The following is a 20,458-nucleotide window of genomic DNA, read 5'->3' as shown; positions in this document are numbered from 1 at the left end:
TCCCATTTCTCTTATAACTCCTTCTGTGTTCAGTGCACTACCATCATTGTGATAATTCATGGGATCCAGGTTTTTCCCAAAGGGGATGATGACACATTTTTTGGCATTGAGCTTAAGGCCATGGTTCTGACACCAGCCGTTGGTCTCAGTGAGGCCTTTCTGTAGGATGTCAACATCAGTTAGGGAGTTAATAATAGCTCCCATCTTGCAATTGTCTATGAACCTTATCAGTGAAAGTCCCTTTGTTTTGGCCTGGACTTCAGAGAAGTAGATACCAAACAGGAGAGGACCCAGGAATGAACCCTGTGGGACTCCACTCATGACATGTCAGCAGTCTGACTTGGAGTCAGCTACTTTTACACTGTGGGTTCTATCGGTGAGTCAGTTTGCAACCCACCTAATGATATAGGGGTTGATGCCTAGCTTAGTTAGTTTTTCTATGATTCCTGAGTTGGGAATGGTATCAAAGGCCTTGACCAGATCAAGGTAGGCTGTATGAACCACCTTGCCTTCATCCACAGCTCTGGTGACTGACTCAAAGAAGTCAACCAGGTTGAGAAGGCATGATCTACCCTTCACATAACCATACTGTGTGGGATCCAGAGTTTGGAGATTCACTATATCCTTGTTTATTAGGTCCATGATGATGCATTCCATAGCTTTGCATATCAGACTAGTCAGGCTAATGGGGCAATAGTTTCCAGGGTTTGTAGTCACTACTCCTTTGTGGAGAGAGGTGACTGTAGCAGTGCATCATTCAGTAGGGACAAAGCCTGAGGTGAGGCTGTGATTGAACAGGGCACACAGGTTTGGTGCCAGTTCACTCTGTAGTTCATGTAGAACACAGTCAGTGATATTGTCAGGTCCCATAGAAGCTGTATTCTTGGCCTTGGACAGTGCTGTTTTAACCTGTACAGCAGTAATACTGGGTACCTGGCAATCTACTGGTATTGTGATTGGTCCTTTGGTGGGGGAGAAAGGAGTAAAGTTGGCACTGAATCTGTTGGACAGTATAGTGGCAATATCTGTTGGGTTGGTATAGGAGGTACCATTGTGCAGTAGCACAGAGCAAATCTGGGTATTGCCGTGGAGATTCTTTACATAACTATAGAAGGCCTTGTGGGTGTCTTTACTATCTGCTGCAATTTTGTTTTCATAGCTATCTTTAGAGGATTTGATGAGGGATCTCAACTGTTTGTTGAGGCTGATAAGGGAGTCTTTCCAGTCTTGGGACTTCACCTTATTCTGCATCAGTTTCCTCCTTCTGTTGTAGAGTTTGTTTATGGCAGGGGACCAACAGATTGGCTTCTTTGATTCAAACCTGCCTTAGGAGTCTTTTAGAGAATATAGATCAGATAACTCTTCAAGTGATGAAAGCATAATTCACCTAATGCATAATTCATTAAATTTGCATGTCCTGATTCACAACTAGTCAATGGCCACCTTTATTTATCTAGCTCTCTGTTTATTTATTTATTTTTATTTTATTTTTTAAACACCTTTATTGAATTTTCACTTGTGACATAAGCAAACTTGCATCTATATAAACATATTAATAAGTTCAAATTTATAAACTTTATATGTCACATATATTCTATACAAAATAATCGATCCATACATAAATTATTCAGTTCCTGCCTTTTCTTAAACCTCATTCTCTTCCAAAATATTTTCTGCATCAAGTGTTCTCACAATTTGCATTTTTTCTATGTAATTTACTCCCACCCTTTTCTAAAGATCCCACTTCCTGTACTTTTATTTCTGTTACTGTATTCACTACTTCAGGTACAGCTGATTTAGAGTTTGATTTCCATTTTCTTGTAATTGCTTTTTTTGGCAACCACCAGATTTAAACTTAACACGGTATTATTATGTCTAGGCAATTCAGATCCTGTATCCCAGCTCAAACCAATATTTTCCTTAGTTATAGTAATTTGCTCACCTAATATTCCTGACAAAGTACTTTGTAGAGAATTTTTGAAAGTCTGCTAACCCATTACACTCTGAAAACATATGCTCCCAGATACCTCATTCTTCCTCCTCCTCCCTTCAACATTTGGCATCTACCTTAGGAAAATTTCTTTGGAGTCCACTTGAGATATAAAAGTACCTATGCAAACACTCCCTAGCCAAAATCCTACACCTTCTAGACTTTGTTGAAAATTTAGGAGCCATACATACGTACTCACATTGTTGATTTATGAATTGCTGGGCTAATTCTCTTCCCAAAACTTTTCTGACCTCAATCAATGTCCATGTTATGCTATCAATCAGTCAAGAAATGTCTTGATTCCTTGTGAGGAACATGACTGTCTGAGTTGTTTTGACACTCATAACAACCATAAGAAGTTGCTTGACAATCAGATCTTGACTGTATCCCACCTTAAAATGTATTAATAAGGACTACATCCCACTTTGTATTTGTACTTATCCTTAAATGCTTATTGATTACTGATTTCCTTCATCTGTATGTATTACTGTATATACATTGCAGCTACTTTGACTGTAAAATATCTATTTGCTATATGTTTCAGTATTATTTCACATTTGATGTTTGACTATGCCTTTTTACTGAGATCATGTTTGAATAGGGTCAACTGACCAACTTAACTACTTAGTTAACAAATGTAAAATAAAAATACACATATGATCACATCAGTCAAATGTTAAGGCAGCAGAAGGACTTGCTAGCTCATTTCTTAATCATTAAGTTGGAGAAGAGTCTCAGTTAATGGAGGAGTAAGCCACTTATGAACCACCTAGGGAAGCATTTCATCACACAACAATAGGATACACCTGTCAAACTTCTAACTACTTGAGCTGGGTAACAGAGAAGAAGAATTTGCATCTGTTTCCTGCTGCTGTTCTTGAAGCAGAGTAAACGCAGAATGGTACCTGAACAAACCCTGTAGGCCTTTAACATTCTGGGTCAAATGTCTATTTAACATTTGAGCTAAGCAGATCTGGTATGTGGATAAGGTTGTTGGCTGTTACTAAATTCTAATGACTTATAATGAACATTTCTGAATATCACTTGCATCTGACTCATCCATTATCCAATTGTTTTTGGTTTGCTGCATAGCCCATGAGATAAAACTTGTAAAAGACAACAATTATAGTTATATAATTATTTACTGTTGCATGGATTTTAGACCCTGATGTCCCAATCTTTGCTGGCAAAGAATTGGTTCATCTTCCTTCTGCAAGACTAGATTTTATTAGAGATCATCTAGAGCTGTATACTGTCACATGAAACATACCATTAATAAATTGAATCAAAGGATATAGATTTATGTTTGTAGTAAATTAACTATGTTCTATCAGTCGTAGAAAAAAAGAATGTTGAATGCATACATTTTGGGGGGCAACATTCTACAGCATCGTTCCATACATTTATAATGAAAACAGAGGATAGAAAACTTTAATATTTGACTATTGGTTTCTGAGAATGGTTTTCTCAGTAATAGATTAACTAAGATACCGATATAACTTTCTGAAATCTCTAGGAATCATTGGTACCACCATCACTATGCTACATTGCTAGTGCATTACTGTCGATAGCTCATGTTTTTCTTTAAAGAAGCATTGCAGTTCAACAGACTATGGGTAGAAATGTTACAAACTGAACAACCCCTTCCTCTCAGGTAAGCCTAGTACACTAACAGGGAAATATGCAAAAGGCAGGCATATACTGTAACCACACTGTAATAATGTAAAATTATTTCAACTGTAATCATGCTTTCTATTGCATTTTAAAGTAACACTGACAGTAGTATGCATGTCTGATGTTCCTGTTAAATGCCAGTTACAGATCATACCTTACTTCTGCATATCATGCTGTAACAATTATTGAAAGTATTTACAATTCTAACTTAGTAAACATCTATACCTGTGAGCTTAAGAAATATTGCAATGTGTGTATTTTAAATGATTACTTCAAATTATTATATTAGTCATTAATAATGATTCTCCTGTTAAAAGATTGTTGCTTTTAAAAACTGCAGACCATCTGTTAAAAGGAAGTTAAGTACTTTTGTCATATTAGCTAAAAACTGTTGCTATAATTTTATGGTATTAAAATGCAACTTATGTTTTCACAGACAATAGACAGATCTCTATGTGTGTAGGGAAGGGGAGAGATGCATTAGGTCATGTTGTCAGAGGTATAATCTTACAGAAATAGATTACAGCAAGCAGCAGTTTCAATAGCTAGTGAATGGATGGCTTGTTAGGTAATACAGATTATTAACTGCAAACCAAAACAAGACAGACATACTTAAAGATGTCACATATATTTTCTTTAGCAATACTGCCCAACACATAAAATGCTACAAAGGTTCACATTTTCCAACTAATTTGTGTCTTACTAGGGACTGCTTTTGTTCTAGAACTGAAGAATGTTAAGTAAAAAAAAAAGCCTCCCCAGCAATGATAAAACAATTTCACAAGTTCGGAAGCATTGCAACTGCCATTTTATAAGTGCAGTAATGCCCTCCAGTATGACCTGCTCGTGGTGGGCAAACCCTCTTATCATAGAATCAGAATTCCAAACACCCACGGGCACTCTTTTATCCCCCTGTGATGTCCATCCTGTTGTGTAGTATTGATTATTATCAAACTGGAAGAAAAACTAATTAATCACGTTACTGATTGCAAAAATATAAAATATAGCCCATGCAATGATATAAATAAAACCCTACAAAACAATGACTATCACAAATAAATCAATAAATATACTTAGAACAGCTTTTCTGTCACAAACATTTCTGTCTTTATTCTTCATATTAATACTGCATAGTACAACTAAAACCTGAATTAAATAAGATATATGCTAAGGAGATTAAATACCATTTCTGTGCCTATCACACCTTCTTTACAAGTAGAACATTAGAAAACTCAGACATTTTATATAGTTGTCATTTCAGTTGTTTTTAGAAAGCTTCCCTCTAAATTTATTTAAATAAAACAGTACTGTCATGTTTTCCTTGACAGTTACACAACCGAGTCTAATACTAAAATAAAGGCCATTGCTATTCAGTGAGTACAAAGTATTGAAACAGAATAATTCTTAAGAGCTTTGATGATAACAAATATTTCAATCTGCATTCCATGTGATAAGAAAAAGTTCTCAATAATAAAACTGGAGAAGAAGATTTACTTTGGGGAAGGCAGATCAAAAGCTAGATACATTTCAGATGTTTACAAATAATATATATTTTTAGGTTTACTATTGAAATTGCGAACGGCACTTGGGCGACAGTCGGATAGTCGAATGTATAAGGTCGTAAACAAGGATGTCGAAGACAAAATAATCAATCTAGGAATGGTTTTAACATGGGTCGAGGTAGGTGTTCAGTATTATTCCCTACTACAAACATCTTCCCTACCTTGACCCATGTTAAAACCGTTCCTAGATTGATTATTTTGTCTTCGACATCCTTGTTTATGACCTTATACGTTCGACTATCCGACTGTCGCCCAAGTGCCGTTCGCACTTTCAATAGTAAACCATATTTTTAACCTGTGTAGATGCTTCATCTGAAGTTTGTTACTAATAGTAATGCTGCTTAAAATATTTTATAGTTTTAAGCATACTTCCATTAGGAAGTACTTTCTATAGCATTCTGAAAAGCAAAAGTACAGTTGTGTAAAACCTTACCATAACGGTAGATGTCCTTCTCTTCACTCTTGCAGTATTCTTAAGGGCGGCCTGATGTCCAGCCAGTATACTAAAGCCTTTAGGTTGCTTTAAGGTATGCTGTATGCCACACTTATGCTCCTTGTGTAGTGTAGGGCATAAAAGTGATGTCTGGACATTCCATCCTCAGAACTGAGAGCCACAGTAGGAATGCCAGTCCACGGAAAAGAAGTAATCAGTACATTCAGAAGAGAAATGGACCAGAGGCTGGAGGGAAGGAGTGAATACTGCAACAGTGAAGAGAAGGAGAGCTACCGTTATGATAAGATTTAACACAACTGTGCTATGTGCTTTCATTCCACTGTTGCAGTATTCATAACATTAGGAAGAGCACCAAAGCTCAGGAAGAAATTTGAGAGGAGGAAGGACCAGCAGAGCCCTCTAGGAAGCTATGAAGGACAGCCCTAGCAAAACCAGCTCTAGCTCTGGAGATTACATCCAACTTGCAGTGTTTAGTAAATGTATGCACAGAAGTCCAGGTAGCTGCCTTAAGAACAGAGTTATTATCCAAACCCTTGTAAAAATCACCAGAAGAAGCCACAGCCCTAGTAGAATAAGGTTTAACAGAATAAGGAAGGCTCTTACCATGAAAAGAATAACAAAAAGAGACAGCTTTTGAGATCCAAGAAGAAATAGTTTGCTTGGATACAGCTAATCCTAAGGATCTAGGATAAAAGGAAACAATGAGCTGATCAGATTTTCTAGCAGTCTTAGTCTTATCCAAATAAAATCTGAGTTGTCTATGCACATCCAACGTGTTCAGCACCTTCTCACTGCCAGATTGTGGAGAAGGGAAAAAAGTGGGCAAATGAATAGATTGATTAAGGGACAACTCATTCACCACCTGGGGCATAAAAGCAGGATTACTACACAAGGCAAAGACACCCTGTCCTTATGAAAAAACAAAAAAGGAGGACAAGCCATAAGGCCTTGAAGCTCAGACACCTATCTGGCAGAAGTAAGGACTAACAAACGTACAGTCTTCCAACAGCAATGTTACAAGGAAGCTAAAAGTGCAGGCTCAAAAGGAGCCTGAGTCAATTTTTCTAAAATAACATTAAGATCCAAGGGAGGAGGAACAGGCTTCCTGGGAGGCTTAATATGAAGGACATCTTTAAGGAATTGTTTAGCCTCAAATCTATAAGCTAAAGGACAAGATCAAGACAAACAAGCAGAGATAGCTGATAAGTGTGCTTTAACAGAAGAATAAGCCAGCCCAGCATTGATCAATTCACACAGGTAAGATAGAACCAAAGGAACATACACAAAAAGTGAATCCAGGTTATGAGAAAGTAACCAAACAGCATACTTCTTCCATTTGGATAAATAAGATTTCCTAGTATTGGGTTTCCTGGCCTCCTACAGGACCCTAAGCATGTCCTCAGAAAAAGGTGTTTATGTGGAATCAGAATCCTATCTACACAGTGTCATTCAAAGAGTGGACAGGTGGGGATGGATGAGCGATTCCTTGCCCAGTGTGAGTAGATTCACCCTGTGAAGTAACTTGTGATGATTGCCCTTGGCTAAATTCAGAAGAAGAGGGCAGTAATGCTGTCTTGGCCAAAAGGGAGTCATCAACAAGATTTTGGGAGCATCCTGTTGAATTTTGAACAGGACTTTGGAATGAGGGGAAGAGGAGGAAAAGCTTAAAGAAACACCCCCTCCCAAGAAAAAAATAGGACACCCACTTTCCAAACCAAAGTACCTGGGACTTGAGCACAAAATAGAGGAAATTGTCTGTTCCGAGGGTAGGCAAAAGATCTATTTGTGGAGTACCCCACTTGTAAACAATGCCAAGAAACACATCTTTGTGAAGCATCCATTCATGGGATTGAGTTAAGGACCTGCTCAAAGTGTCTGCCACAATGTTTTGACCTGAGGGAATGTAAACCACCTGAGGAGTCACTTGATATTCTAAAGCAAGGTCCCCCACCAGGAGTGCCATCCAGCAGAAAAGATAAGATCTTGCCCTCCCCCGGTTGTTTACATAGCACATCCCTGTGGTGTTGTCTGTAAATACCTGGAGAGGTCCTGGGGAGAAATGAGGATGATAAGCCTGAAGTACCAGTAGAAGAGCTCTCTTCTCTTTGACACTGACGTGCTCATTCTGTTGAGGAGCTGAGCACACTCCTTGTATCTTTATGGAGCCAAAAGCTGCTCCCCATCCCACATCTGAAGTATCTGTGAACAGCTCCTGAGAAGGAAGGGAGGGTGAAAAGGGAATCCTGTATTTAGAGACAACTGCTGAATCCACCACTGAAGTTCCTTCTTAAGGCAAGGTAGAAAGGGCATGAGCATGTTGAAGACAAACTGACTTCAGAAACCACTGAAACGTTCTCAAGGGAAGTTTGGCCAGAAAGAGCATAGAGATGGTGGATGCCATGAACCCCAGAGCTCTCAGGAACTCCCTGCTGTAATAGAAGGTAGAGGAAGAAGAGTTTGAAAGAAGGAAATGAGTGTCAAGGCCTTGGGAGGAGGCAGGGATGCCAGCATAGATGCAGTCTGGATCCTGCACCCCAGAAAAACATGGCCTTGGGAAGGAGTCAGAAAAAAACTTTTTGAAGTTTATTCTGAACCCCAGGCTTTGCATAAAGTAAATGGCAAAATCAAGATTTTGCAAGAGAATGCTTGAAACAAGAGGTCGTCCAAGTAAGGAAATACTTGGATCCCCTGAATCCTGCAAAAAGCTATCACAGGAGCAAAGTATTTGGTGAGTATCCTTGGGACAGTAGAAAGGCCAAAGGGCAAAGCGGAGAAATGAAAATGCCAGGAAGCAACAGAGAGAAGTAAAAATGTCCTGAAAAGGGGGTGAATCAAGATATGGAGATAAGCATCTTTGGGATCCAGAGACACTATATAAGCCTAAGTAAATAAGACAGGGAACAAAGTCTGAAGGGACAACATTCAAAAGGAGGGCACCTTCAGAAAAGTGTTTAGAGGTCTAGAATTGGTCTTCAAGTACCCTCTTTTCTGGGTACTAGAAACATCCTGGAGTAACCCCCCCCCCCACTTTGGGACACAAGCACCACTTCAATAGTACCCTGAGTCAGAAGGTTCCAAAGTACCTCTGGGAAGAACAGTTGTTTCTGAGGGGGCTAATGAACACCCATAAAAGGGGGAAGGGATTTCCAACCCATGAAATACCATTGGTGAATAACGGACAGGACCCAGGAATCCTGAGTAATTTGTAAACAAACAGGAAAAAAGAAAGAGAGAGGAGAAGAGAAAAAGAAAAGTGTTTGGCAAGACTAGGGTAGTCAGACAGCACCTGGTTTATTTGGAAAAGGAGACTTCTGAGCCACTGAAGTCTGAGTACCCTTAACAGGAGGAGCTCACTTGCCACCTTCTTTACCCTTAGGAGAAGTGCAAGATTGCCTGTGAACAAAAGTTAGCTTATTGAGGTAGTTTCTCTGAAATTTAGGCACAGGGTAAGCAAACATATGCTTAAGTTCCTGTAAAGTCTTGCCCTTATCCTGATGGGACTTAAACATAGCAGCACAGCAGCTTCACCAAACAAGTGTTTATCAAGAGGGGCAGCCATCATCTTAGTCTTAATATCATCAGGCAAAGGTTGAAGCCAAAGACAGGAATTCCTTCTCATCACTGACCCAAAAGCAGCAGCCCTAGAGGAAGCCTCTGCTGCAGCATAACTACACTTGCTGGAATGATGAGCCACCTGGGAGGAAGTCCCTAACAGGCAAAGAAGAGAAGTGTTACCCTCAGAGTCTGGAAGATCAGAAATAACCTGACAAGCCTGGGATAGGACAGGCAGCAAATACCTGAACATATGAGGCTGATAATTAACAGCCCTAAAAGCCAAGGTAGCAGAGCCATCAAGGGACATAAAAAATGGCAAATTGACTAGTGCATTATACATGCACAGTATTGATTGCACATATTTTTAAAAAATCATATTTTTTTATTCTTGACAGAGTTTTTATGGATGGGAGAGGTGGGGATCCTGATTTCGATTTACAAGTGAAAGAAACACAATGGCAATTGAGGCTTAATGCTAAAATAAAGCCGGGAATTAATGACAATAGCTCAATCTCAAGTATTTTGAAGCAAAGGGTGAAATGTATTTAGATATTATATAAGGATGGCTTGACAATCATTTAATATTTGCAGTTATTAGCATTTTTTATAATATTACTATATTATTATACCTTTTAGGCTGACATGTTCTTAATTCAATATAGTATTATGAGATGAATTTTAATGGACAGGAAATTATGTGTGGATCTATTTCCTATAAATGCTGGTTGTTTTACTATGTATTTCAGACTCTGATGATGTCTATATGTAATATGGGCAAAAGCACTTAGTCGTTTTAATTGTTTATAATGTTGTAAGTGCAATAAAAGTGCCATTTCTTATGATCGTGCAGTGGTTTATTTATTTTTGGTTTACTATCCTGGAGATTGTGTCTCCCAAAGAAATCTCTTCAAAGGGAGTATCAGGACTGGTTGATTCCTCTTCCTCTGACCCATAGTCCAAAGTAGAAGGAATCTGACAAGAGTAAGCAAGGGATTCCTCATCTCAATCCAGCTCCTTCTTAGAGGAATCCTGTTCCCTGGGTCTTTTTAGGGGAGTAGAGGACCAAGTTGGTGTTGGAACACAAACTCCCTGAAGAGGTTTCAATGTGATCAAATCACTAAACAAGCCCTGAGTGAATGTCTGCCATTTACTTTGCGAATCCTTAGGAGCAGGAGAAATATGTTTAGTCGTTTACTTTTTCTTCAATAGGACATCTGCCTTATAAAACTTTGGAAGGCTTTGACCTAGGCTGGCATTCAATAACTGTAGTGGAAATTCTTCTCTGACTAAAATTTGGGGAACACTCTAGGCCCCTCAGAGATAATCAGCTAGAGTTCCCCATGAACAAATGGACATCTGCAATGCCTCCTTGGATGTGCTAAAAGTCAGATCCCTGCTGGCCTCCAACCCGGTTGCGGCAGAGGAATCCAACGATAAGGATGAGTGAACATTCAGGCATTCACTCAACTTGGGAGAGATGTCCAGCAGAGACTGAACAGCAGAATATTTTGGCCTTGGCTTCTTGGCCTTCTTCTTCACTGATGGCTCTCCCTCAGAGTAGGACGTTCCTTCCATCATGTCTTTTGGAAGAAGCTTAAGATGGTGGTTTTCAGGACAGAGGGCCAAAGAAGAAAAATGTCTACTACGAAATGTTTTCGGTACAAAAAGCTGATAGATAGAAATGAATGCAAGGTCATGTGAGGCACCAAGGCAAAACAAACACCATTCATGGCAGTCTTTTTGGGGAGTCTCCCAACCTGGTATTTACCTTCTTTGATGACATGAAACTCAACAAGCAACAATAAAAAAGATAAGTAAAAAAGAACCTCACCAGGCACTTATCTGCAATGCCTTAGTGAACCAGCAATGGAAAGGGCATTATGACCAACGATCAAGTGACGGATTTTAAACTGGTGCCAAAGACGTTCTAAGGATGGTATGTCCAGACATCACCTTTATGCCCTATGCTATGCAAGGAGCATACATGTGACGTATGGCGTACCTTAAACCAACCTAAAGTCTTTTGTGTACTGGCTGGATGTCGGGCCACCATTTTGTAATGAATACTGAAACAGTGAAATGGAAAGACATCATAGGGTTACTTTCAATGGTTGCAGTACTATCTTAAAACAGTTATCCTTCCCTTTGGAAGGAGCATGATTCTCTATCCTTAAGCTGAATTTCTAAAGGTTTTAGTATATAATTATTGCTAATTTCCAAGGCTATAAATCTGCACTTAATTGTTGATACATTTTTACCATGTAAAGCCCACGAGACACAAATACATCTTCACAGGGGCAATCCAGGTGATAGTACAGGACATAGTATCCAGAACATAGAAAGGGGAACTTAGGAGTTTTTGCACTAGGAGGAGCTGAAGTTTAGAGGTGGAATGAAAGGGAGGAAATAGTTAAAGTAAAAATGGATAATGGGATATGAGAAAAAGGAAATGAGAAGCAGAAGTCAATGGTGAGAAAGGGTGAGATGTGAAGGGAGGAAGGGGAAAATGTGGGTAGGGACTGGCTGGAGGTTCAAGGAAACATGGGCAAGAAGACTCTCTAGGGACCTGAGATGGTTAGGGCAGATAATGCCATGGCAAAATTAAGGGAGCGTTGGGAAAGGGAAACTGCTACGTGGAATAAGGATATTTTGAGGAGGAAGACTGGGAAATTATAGAAGGGTATGTCAGTGTGGCTGTGAGGGATATGCATTGAAGATTGTTGTACAGGTGGTATAAGATGTTTTTAAGGGTGTCGTATAAGGATGGAGAAAGATGACAGCTGCTGCATTTCTAGTGAAGAATGGTCTTTCAGTTACATATGTGGTGGCATTGTCCAAAAGTAAAGGAGACATGGGTGGGATATAAAGAGTGCAGGCAAAGATTTCATGGAGAGATGTAAAAATTATATGGGGGTTGGCTTTTAGGGCTAAGGAGAGATGGGAAACAGTTGGGAGAGATGGCAGACAGTAGAGATGAAACTGGTTACTGGGGGACTAAAGAAGTAGGTAAAGGGTGAGGAGAGGGAGGAGAAAAATTTCAGGGGTTGGATTTGGATGAAGACAGTATTGTGGGACATAGATATTTAACAGGTTGATGGCTAATGTAGATAGGAGTGAGTGGGTGAGAAAGAATAGGAAATTAGCAAATGGAAGGGAAGGTGTAAGTAATATTGTGGTGCTATACTAAGCAGAGGTGTTTTGAGGTTATTCCTGACATTATCAAAATGAGACTAGGTGATTTACCGTCAACAGATAGCTAGCTCAAGGAAAAGACACTGGTAGGGAGACAGGTACAGAGCTTTATTTCTCATTCTGGCTTAAGAATAAGTTATTTCACTGTTGCTGAGGGGACATGCAACAAGAATATGCAGCAGGGAATAAGTACTATTATCAGCTTACAGTAGTGGAGGCTGTATGTTTAATAGTTCAATGGAACATTCCTCGAACGGCTGTTCAATGTACATAGACCAGTGAAACTTTCTTTCATCAAAAAAACCAAATGATCATAAATAATTTCAACGAACAATCATACTTGGCCAACATAAGGAAAATGGAACATAGTGCATACTTATCATTAATGTAGGCATAGGGAAACCTGCCCTTTCCCCACTGTAGTGCAACCTCACAGTTGGTGTATATACATAATTAGCAAGGGGTGTGGGGGGACACAGCCCCCCACAAGAGGAGGATTCAATGAACACTGGACCTTCCTTATGTGGAGGGCACCCCCTGCTAATTATATGTACAAACTCAGAGACTGAACTGCAGTGGGGAAAGGGCAGGTTTCCTTATGCCTACATTAACGATACGCACGTGCTATGTTCCATTTCCTTTATGTTGACCAACTATGATTGTTCGTTGAAATTACTTACGATCATTTGGCCTTTCAATGCAAGGAAGTTTTCATGGTCTGTGTACACTGAACGACTGTTTGAGGAACATTCCATTCAACCATTAAACATAGACCCATAGTGCGGAGATGCTATAACTGAAGTCAATAAGGGATTCAGATACACTTGAAAAAGGCTACAAGCTGGTGGAAAAATGAGTAAAATCTCTTAATGAATGTCAGTGGTATGGTATTTATGCTTTTATAAAGCATTTAGATGTTCATCTGTTGTATTTTTGATGTGAAATGTATGGTTGTTTTCAAAATAAAATAAAATTGATGAAGGAAAATATTTGCCACTGCTCTCTGCCTTGGGTCTGTAGTGTAACACTCACCTGGATTGTTCTAAAAACTGCCACACTCACCAGGCTTGTTCTAAAAACTGCCACACTCACCAGGCTTGTTCTAAAAACTGCCACATTCACCAGTCATACATTTATTCATGAATCTGAAAATAACAGTAACAGCTCATAACAGCTGTTTCCTTAATAAACTTTTAACAGCCACTCCAACAGAAATTATGAAAAACAGTATGATATTACACATCACACAGAACTGTTCATTCACAAGACTGCTTATGTTTTTGAACCATCTTTTTTCTTCTGACATTAAAATGAAGCCTCCATAAGAAATGTAGTAAAATAATTTTATGCAGTGCATAAATATGTAAATTTTTTCGACAAAACTGACCTTTGAACTCTAAATGTTTCTGTGTGAGGGGGATGAGTGTGGGTCTTTGTACATACATATACACATCTGTGTGTTTCTGTCACTGTTTTCGACATCATGGACATAACAACATGAATTTTTCTAATGAGGTTCCAGGTTTCTTTCAAAATCTCACATTAGATGAAAAAATAAATAAATAAATTAATGGAAACAGGTATTTAATGGATCAGATTTACTTACCGGCCTTAATATGAACATCCTGACTTCTGATTTTCCCTGAAGGATTTTCAGCTGTGCAATAGTAAATATTATCATGGATTAAGTTATTAAAGCTTGAAGGGGGAAAGGGAAAGATTTGGAGAGTGCCATTAGGGTGGACATGGCGGATCCCAGGGACATCATAGATTTCTTCTCCTGTCACGAGGTACCATCTGAGAGCCACCAAAGGGATTCCTGTTGCTGGACAGGGCACCAATGTCCCTGTGGTGCTGGCAAACACTACCTCTTGCAAAGATGCATTGACGAAATAAAGGCTGGCAGGTAGATCATCACTGAAAACTGTAAAGAGACAAAAGAGACTATTGTAATTATTGTATCATAAATTAAAATCCAAACAGAAAACTGCAAGTATATCATGTACATTAAAAACTTAGAAAATCAGACACTTATAGCAATTTAATATTTATTTACCTCTTGTGACTAAATATGGAGTGTAGTTAAATTCTGCTTCATGCGGTTTTAAAAACAGTATTAGTAACTGCTTTGGGGACGATGTTATTTGAAAATTGATGGCTATACTGCCTATTTTTGTCAGAAAAATACTCTAATTACATGTGTCTCAAGTGCATCACTCTAACGACACAATACTGGTGACACATTCATGACATACTATGTATACACCAATATATGTAGCAATAGCAGGGAAATTCTGTATTGAAATGCAGGAACAAAACACATTCATTCTAATTTACAGTCTCCATTTATGTAAAGTAGTTCATGTAGCCATCAATATGTTTTCAAAATCAGCCTCCAGTCTTAAGATTTAAATGTCTAAATCATACAGTTTCCACAGCTTCCAAGTTTATGCTCTGTCTAATTTTTCAATTTCTTGTACTCCTGCTTCCAGGAATTGATATCCTACCCCAAGCTGTCTTATACAGATAAAGAAGAAGAATGTTATATCTGTTGTGTCCCTCTAAATTGTCATAAAGGTTTACTCTTCTTTCAAGTAGCAACATTTGTAGTCACTTCTTACCTTTGTGTATTATGTCATTTGATATCTAATGCTCATCTCCTATCCCCTGCTCACTACTATCAAACTCTGGTGATCATCTCCTATCCCCTGCTCACTACTATCAAACTCTGGTGATCATCTCCTATCCCCTGCTCACTACTATCAAACTCTGGTGAACATGGTACTGGAGAGTGAGCTCTCCCTGTGTAATGTCACTGAGCCAGGTTCTTTTACAGGCTTGGGGTATTTGATAACTCATATGGGATTCCATGGACAGAGTGGCTACTGACCATCTGTTTTTTCTGCTGCTGGATGTGGGCCTATTGTACAAGCTGATAGCCTGCCTGTGTGTGAGTAAGGATTTACAGCAGGCAGACAGTGAGTTACAGTAGAAGATAGACTTTTGTAATGTGCCACATGCTTAATATATACATTGATATTATTACGTCTGACAGTCTGAACAGGCCATAATACTGGTGTCAGGAACTCTGTATGTGTTATGTTTTTTTCCTTTTTTTGTTTGCTTGTTTTTTCCAGCCCCACCACTTCACTCTCCTGCCATGTTTGGTCCTTTTTCATTATTACATTTCCTCCAAATGTTGTAGTCACTCATTGTGAGTGTGTAACTTCAGCCAATGGCCTTACCTTCTCCCATTATTCCTTATTGCTCGTATTATATTAGTTAAAATATCTTAATTTGTTTTCATAGTTTCCTAGTACAAAATAAGGTGTTGGCATGGAGGCCATTCCAGCCAGAAGGTGAAGAATTAAGAAGGAGGTGATCTATGACATAGTCATGAAGTGAAATCTGATGATGTTTTCTCAACTGGCTACATCCGTGTCTTAGGGTAATGCTATAGGTGGGTCTGTTGACAAACAGGTGCAGCGCAGGCAGGAAGGCATCTGTAGTACTCATTTTAATGTTAGGGGTTTGAATTCCCCAGTTAAGTGTAGAACACTTAAGGAATATGTGCAAGAAGAGAATGTGGGTAAGAAATATCTAAGTACTTTTGGCAGGATGAAAAAAAATAAACTTTTAAATGGTGGTTATTTTTGTAAGTCGTCACTAGGTTGGTAGCTACTAGAAAAGAATACAGACCAGAAAGGAATCTAGGTGACTGCATTTTTCAAAATTCAAAACAAGCAGAAGGTAGTCGGCCATATTTATGGGTCAAATAAAGATGACTCACATTTTTTGTGAGGGCATTTGAGTTGTACAAAGGGTAGAATATTCCAACTATAGTGGCAAATGGTCATAATTCATTGTGTGATAAATCATACCCTTCCCTGGAGCAGGACTTTAGGACACAAAGACTAATAACACAGGCAATGCAAGAAATGGCCCCAACCTGTCCTTTCATAAATATGTTATCTTGATGAGAAAGTTTTTAGCATTTTCTCACCAGGAAGAAGGAAAGCTTGCAGGCTAGACTACTGGTTCTTTTCTGCAGAGTGGATTCTGGGAATGATAACCAGTGACTTAGTGCAATTTGGCTTCTAACAAATCATGCAACAGTTACAGTGGTTTGGGAAACAGGAAGGAGGAAAAAAGAGATCTGAGATCAGGTAAACCAAGGTGAGTATATACATTAGGAGATTCACAAAATAAAACCCTCTTATTAACATGCCAGCAGTTGTATGGTGGCAGGCCTTGAAGTTTAAATTGTAATACCTGTGTAAAAAGGTGAAATCAACCATATTAAATAGACTAGACATGCATATATTGGTGATTGAAATTAAAATGCAAGAAAAATGTAAGATGTGCAAACTAAAAGCTTAGGGATGTGGCATTCATTACTGAAAATAAATGACTGAACATCAAATGGGGAGACTAAAAAAAAAACAGCTATACAGCTATATCTACAGAGGTCTGCACCAAAGGAGTGGGAACTGAGAAACATCCCTGGAATGGTGTAGGAAGAAAGCTTGGATAAGGGCTGTGAAGTCTGAAAAGGGAGAAGGGGTTGAACAGATAATGCAGCAGTCGATGAGGTATTCAAGAGGCTCCGTGGGAAATTATATATGGTGGATAATAAGCAAAATGGGTGCTGGAAGAGCAAGGTGTGACAACTTCTAAATCAAACAGATTTGTCAAGATTATCATTTGCCTAAACCAGATGGCTGGAAACCCCTATCAGACAGGGTAAGATATTTAGAGAATTCAGAAATACTCCAAAATCAAAAATACTTCAAACGCATCAGGGATAGATGGCCTGAATTTGGAACTGTATGAAAAGCTGTCAGAGATATTTGTTCCTGGACTTCTATTTCTTTGTGTACCCTTTGTGTAAAAGGGCCTCACTGATACAGATGCCTTGTGTCAAAGCCATGGCTTGAAGCTCAGTGCCAAAAAGTATATTGTCATCCCCTTTGGTAAAAACTCTGTAGTCATGAACTACCACATAAGTGGTAGTCTACTTAACGCCGAAAGTGTGATAAGAGACCTCGGGACAGGTGGACAGTAGTCTCTCCTTTGATAATCACATCGCCACAGTGGTCAGGAAATCCTTCTACATGGCTCACCTCATCACAAAAGGTTTCTCATCCACAAAAAAAGAGGTCATTGTTCCCCTCTACTCATCACTCATTAGACCCATTATAGAGTACAATGCCCCTTTTGGTATGTACTTCACAAGACATCTACAACAACTGGAAAGGCCACAGAAATACCTCACAAAGAGGATTACTGGCCTCAAACAGATGCCCTACGCAGACCATCTCAAAAAACTCCAGCTTTACTCCATTGCATATCGCCTATTCAGAGGCGATCTATGCCTAACATACAAAGCTATGTCCAACCCAGAGCTGTTGGACATGCTCCACTTAAAGAAATCCCAATCCCTCCGAGCTACATGCTCTAGGGACCTAAACCTTGTCACCACAATAAACAGAACATGCTGAGGGATAGATTCCTGTCCCAGAGACTTTCCATACTCTGGAACAGACTACCTATCTATGTCAAACAGAGCTCCTCATTAGCACTCTTCAAGAAAAATCTTGATGATTGGATGGGAAATAGGAAATTCACCCCAGGGATCACTTCTGTGGCTCTGCTCGACAGGGACACAGGAAAATAATTTTCTTGGGTTGCGAAAGCCAGGGTACCTTTTTGGCTAGGCTTATATAGGCCCTAGGGCTAATAGCCTAGTACCTACCTATGAACCTAATTTCAGAAAGAAAGGCAAATAAATCTATCAGTGGAAACAGTAGAAAGCACAAATATGCTTAAGCTGGATAAAGATGCATTGAGAGCAGGACACTGAAGACCACTATCATTTTAGCTTCATAGAGTAGTACTAGGCTCATTGCCTTTGTCGGCCATTTTAAGCCTAGCCAATTACCTCATGTAAGAATCAAATCTTGTACCTTATGTTTGTAAGGTAAACACCTTAACCATTATACCAACCTCCTACCACTAGAAAGAAGAGAGGTAACATTGAGATTTGAACTAAGGTCACTGGATTCAGATTCCAGAGTGCTAACCATTACACCATGGAACCATTTCTTTTACTGATAATTTTGATGTGATAGGTTCATAGGTAAGTACTAGGCTAGCTGCCTTTGTGGGCCATTTTAAGCCTAGGCAATTTCCCTTTCAAAGCTTAGAATCAAACCATGTACCTCTTGCCTGTGAAGTAAACACCTTAAGCATGATTCCAGACAGCAATAATTTTTAAACATAAACTTTAAAACTGTATGCCAACATGCTTGCTGACAGAATAAAATGAATGAGTCCTGAGGTTATCAGCCTATCTAAAAGAATTTGTGCATTAGACTTTAAGTGCAGACCATTTATGAACTTTGAAAGTCTGTGTGCAAAAGCCCTGAAATTTTCCAGGAACAGCCAAGACCATCAAAATGGACTTTGCAAAGGCATTTGGTTTCACCTTCTGGCCTTATTTATAGACTAAAGCTACCCCACCATTATATCACACAGCAATGAGAGCAGTCTTTATATACAACATATTATCCTAACCATTTAGAGTGACAGTGGGCATGCAGCAGGGTAGCCAGTTTTTCCCAATGCTATTTCACTAAGAAGAAATATAAAGGATCCTAAAAGTGTTCTCAGGCTAGATCTGTTTAGGCGGTGCACTAAAGCCTCCTTCTTGTAGATGGCTGAGTCATTTTAGCCCAGAAATCACACAGCAATAACTGAAAATTAAAGACCTCATGCTAAGATTTGCACAGATATCAGGACTTAAAAGGAGGAAAAAGTGAAATGTTTCCAGCTACTGAAGTAGCAGTAGACACTGCCTTCACCTGCAGCAAAACATGCCCCAAGTATAAGGGTATCTTTCTGCACCATATGCAGGCACATGTGCTTCATACTAATCTTAGAAATTGTTCTCACATAGAAATGGCTGAAATTAAGTCTGATGGGCAGAGTAACTATACTGAACATCGTCTTAGCACCTATATTATGTTATGTATTTAGACTTATGCTATCACCATTCGAGCACCTGAGGCTGATGGAAATATGAGCGCTTTCCCAGCACTTTGTAATAACGAGAAGAGTGTCTGCGTCTGTGGCTATCATTCCTCTACAACGCAGGATGTATGTGCAAGCCTTTCCACTGGCAAAGTTATTCTCATAGAATCCCACTACTATGAAGTTATACCCAGACACTTTGGGAAAGCTGTCTCACACACACAGTGCACTGTTGGGAGGTATAACAAGGTACTCCGTGTACACTATTAGCATCTCCAATATGCACAATGCAGTCAGTTATCTGAAGAAAAGCTGTTCAACCAAAAAGTATATGGAGCTACGCAGACATTACAATAGATGATAAATAACATTTATGGAACTTTTCAGTAGCTACAATGTAAGTGCAAACTGTACTACCATGAGCACTAAAATATGCTGTCATGTAATCAAGATCTAAGGATAATCTCACAAAGCCATTTCTCCAAATAATACAGTAGATACAAGAGGCACCTCAGAATCTAATCAGAGAAATATGAAAGCATCAGACATTTATTTGATAATGGAAAGGAAAGAAATTTGAGAAGGACCAAGCTGTTTCAGAGAAAAGTTTGGTAAAAATCAAGCATATAAATTCTTGGAAAGAGATATACACATTCATGACACCCCCTTATACACGAAAACAAATCTTTCCCTGCACAGATGTCACTGGTCACCAAAGTAGAATACAGACATGAGTGATGCAGTTTATAGAATGCATCTAAATTACGTACGTGTTGGTACATTTTCACCAATTAAAACCATCTGGGAATACATTATGGGTAAAATAGCTAATGTGTGATGCAGAGTTGTTCTTCATGACTGTAAATGCACTGATGCAAAAGCAGGTTTTGCAGTTTAAGATACAGATTCTACAGTTAGCTGCTATGATTCATAGTTATATTGATATAGAGAGGTCAAACGCAGAGGGTATATCTCTTTAGGGAGTAAAGGACTGGCTTT

The 20,458-nt window shown here is 39.0% G+C and overlaps 1 protein-coding gene across 1 annotated transcript in view; it reads right to left on the bottom strand.

Annotated features, from left to right (window-relative positions):
* Nucleotides 1-20,458, bottom strand: part of DSCAM (DS cell adhesion molecule) — a 3,720,739-nt gene that overhangs the window by 3,219,942 nt on the left and 480,339 nt on the right. The window contains exon 2 of the mRNA XM_044071570.1: nucleotides 14,034-14,351. Coding sequence (XP_043927505.1) covers nucleotides 14,034-14,351 — 318 coding nt within the window. The remainder of the gene's footprint in view (nucleotides 1-14,033; nucleotides 14,352-20,458) is intronic.

This window comes from Protopterus annectens, chromosome 5.part0, assembly GCF_019279795.1.
Source record: "Protopterus annectens isolate FY-2018-M chromosome 5.part0, PAN1.0, whole genome shotgun sequence".
In the NCBI taxonomy this organism is placed as follows: Eukaryota; Metazoa; Chordata; order Ceratodontiformes; family Protopteridae; genus Protopterus; species Protopterus annectens.
This window is presented reverse-complemented; position numbering and strand designations above follow the sequence as displayed.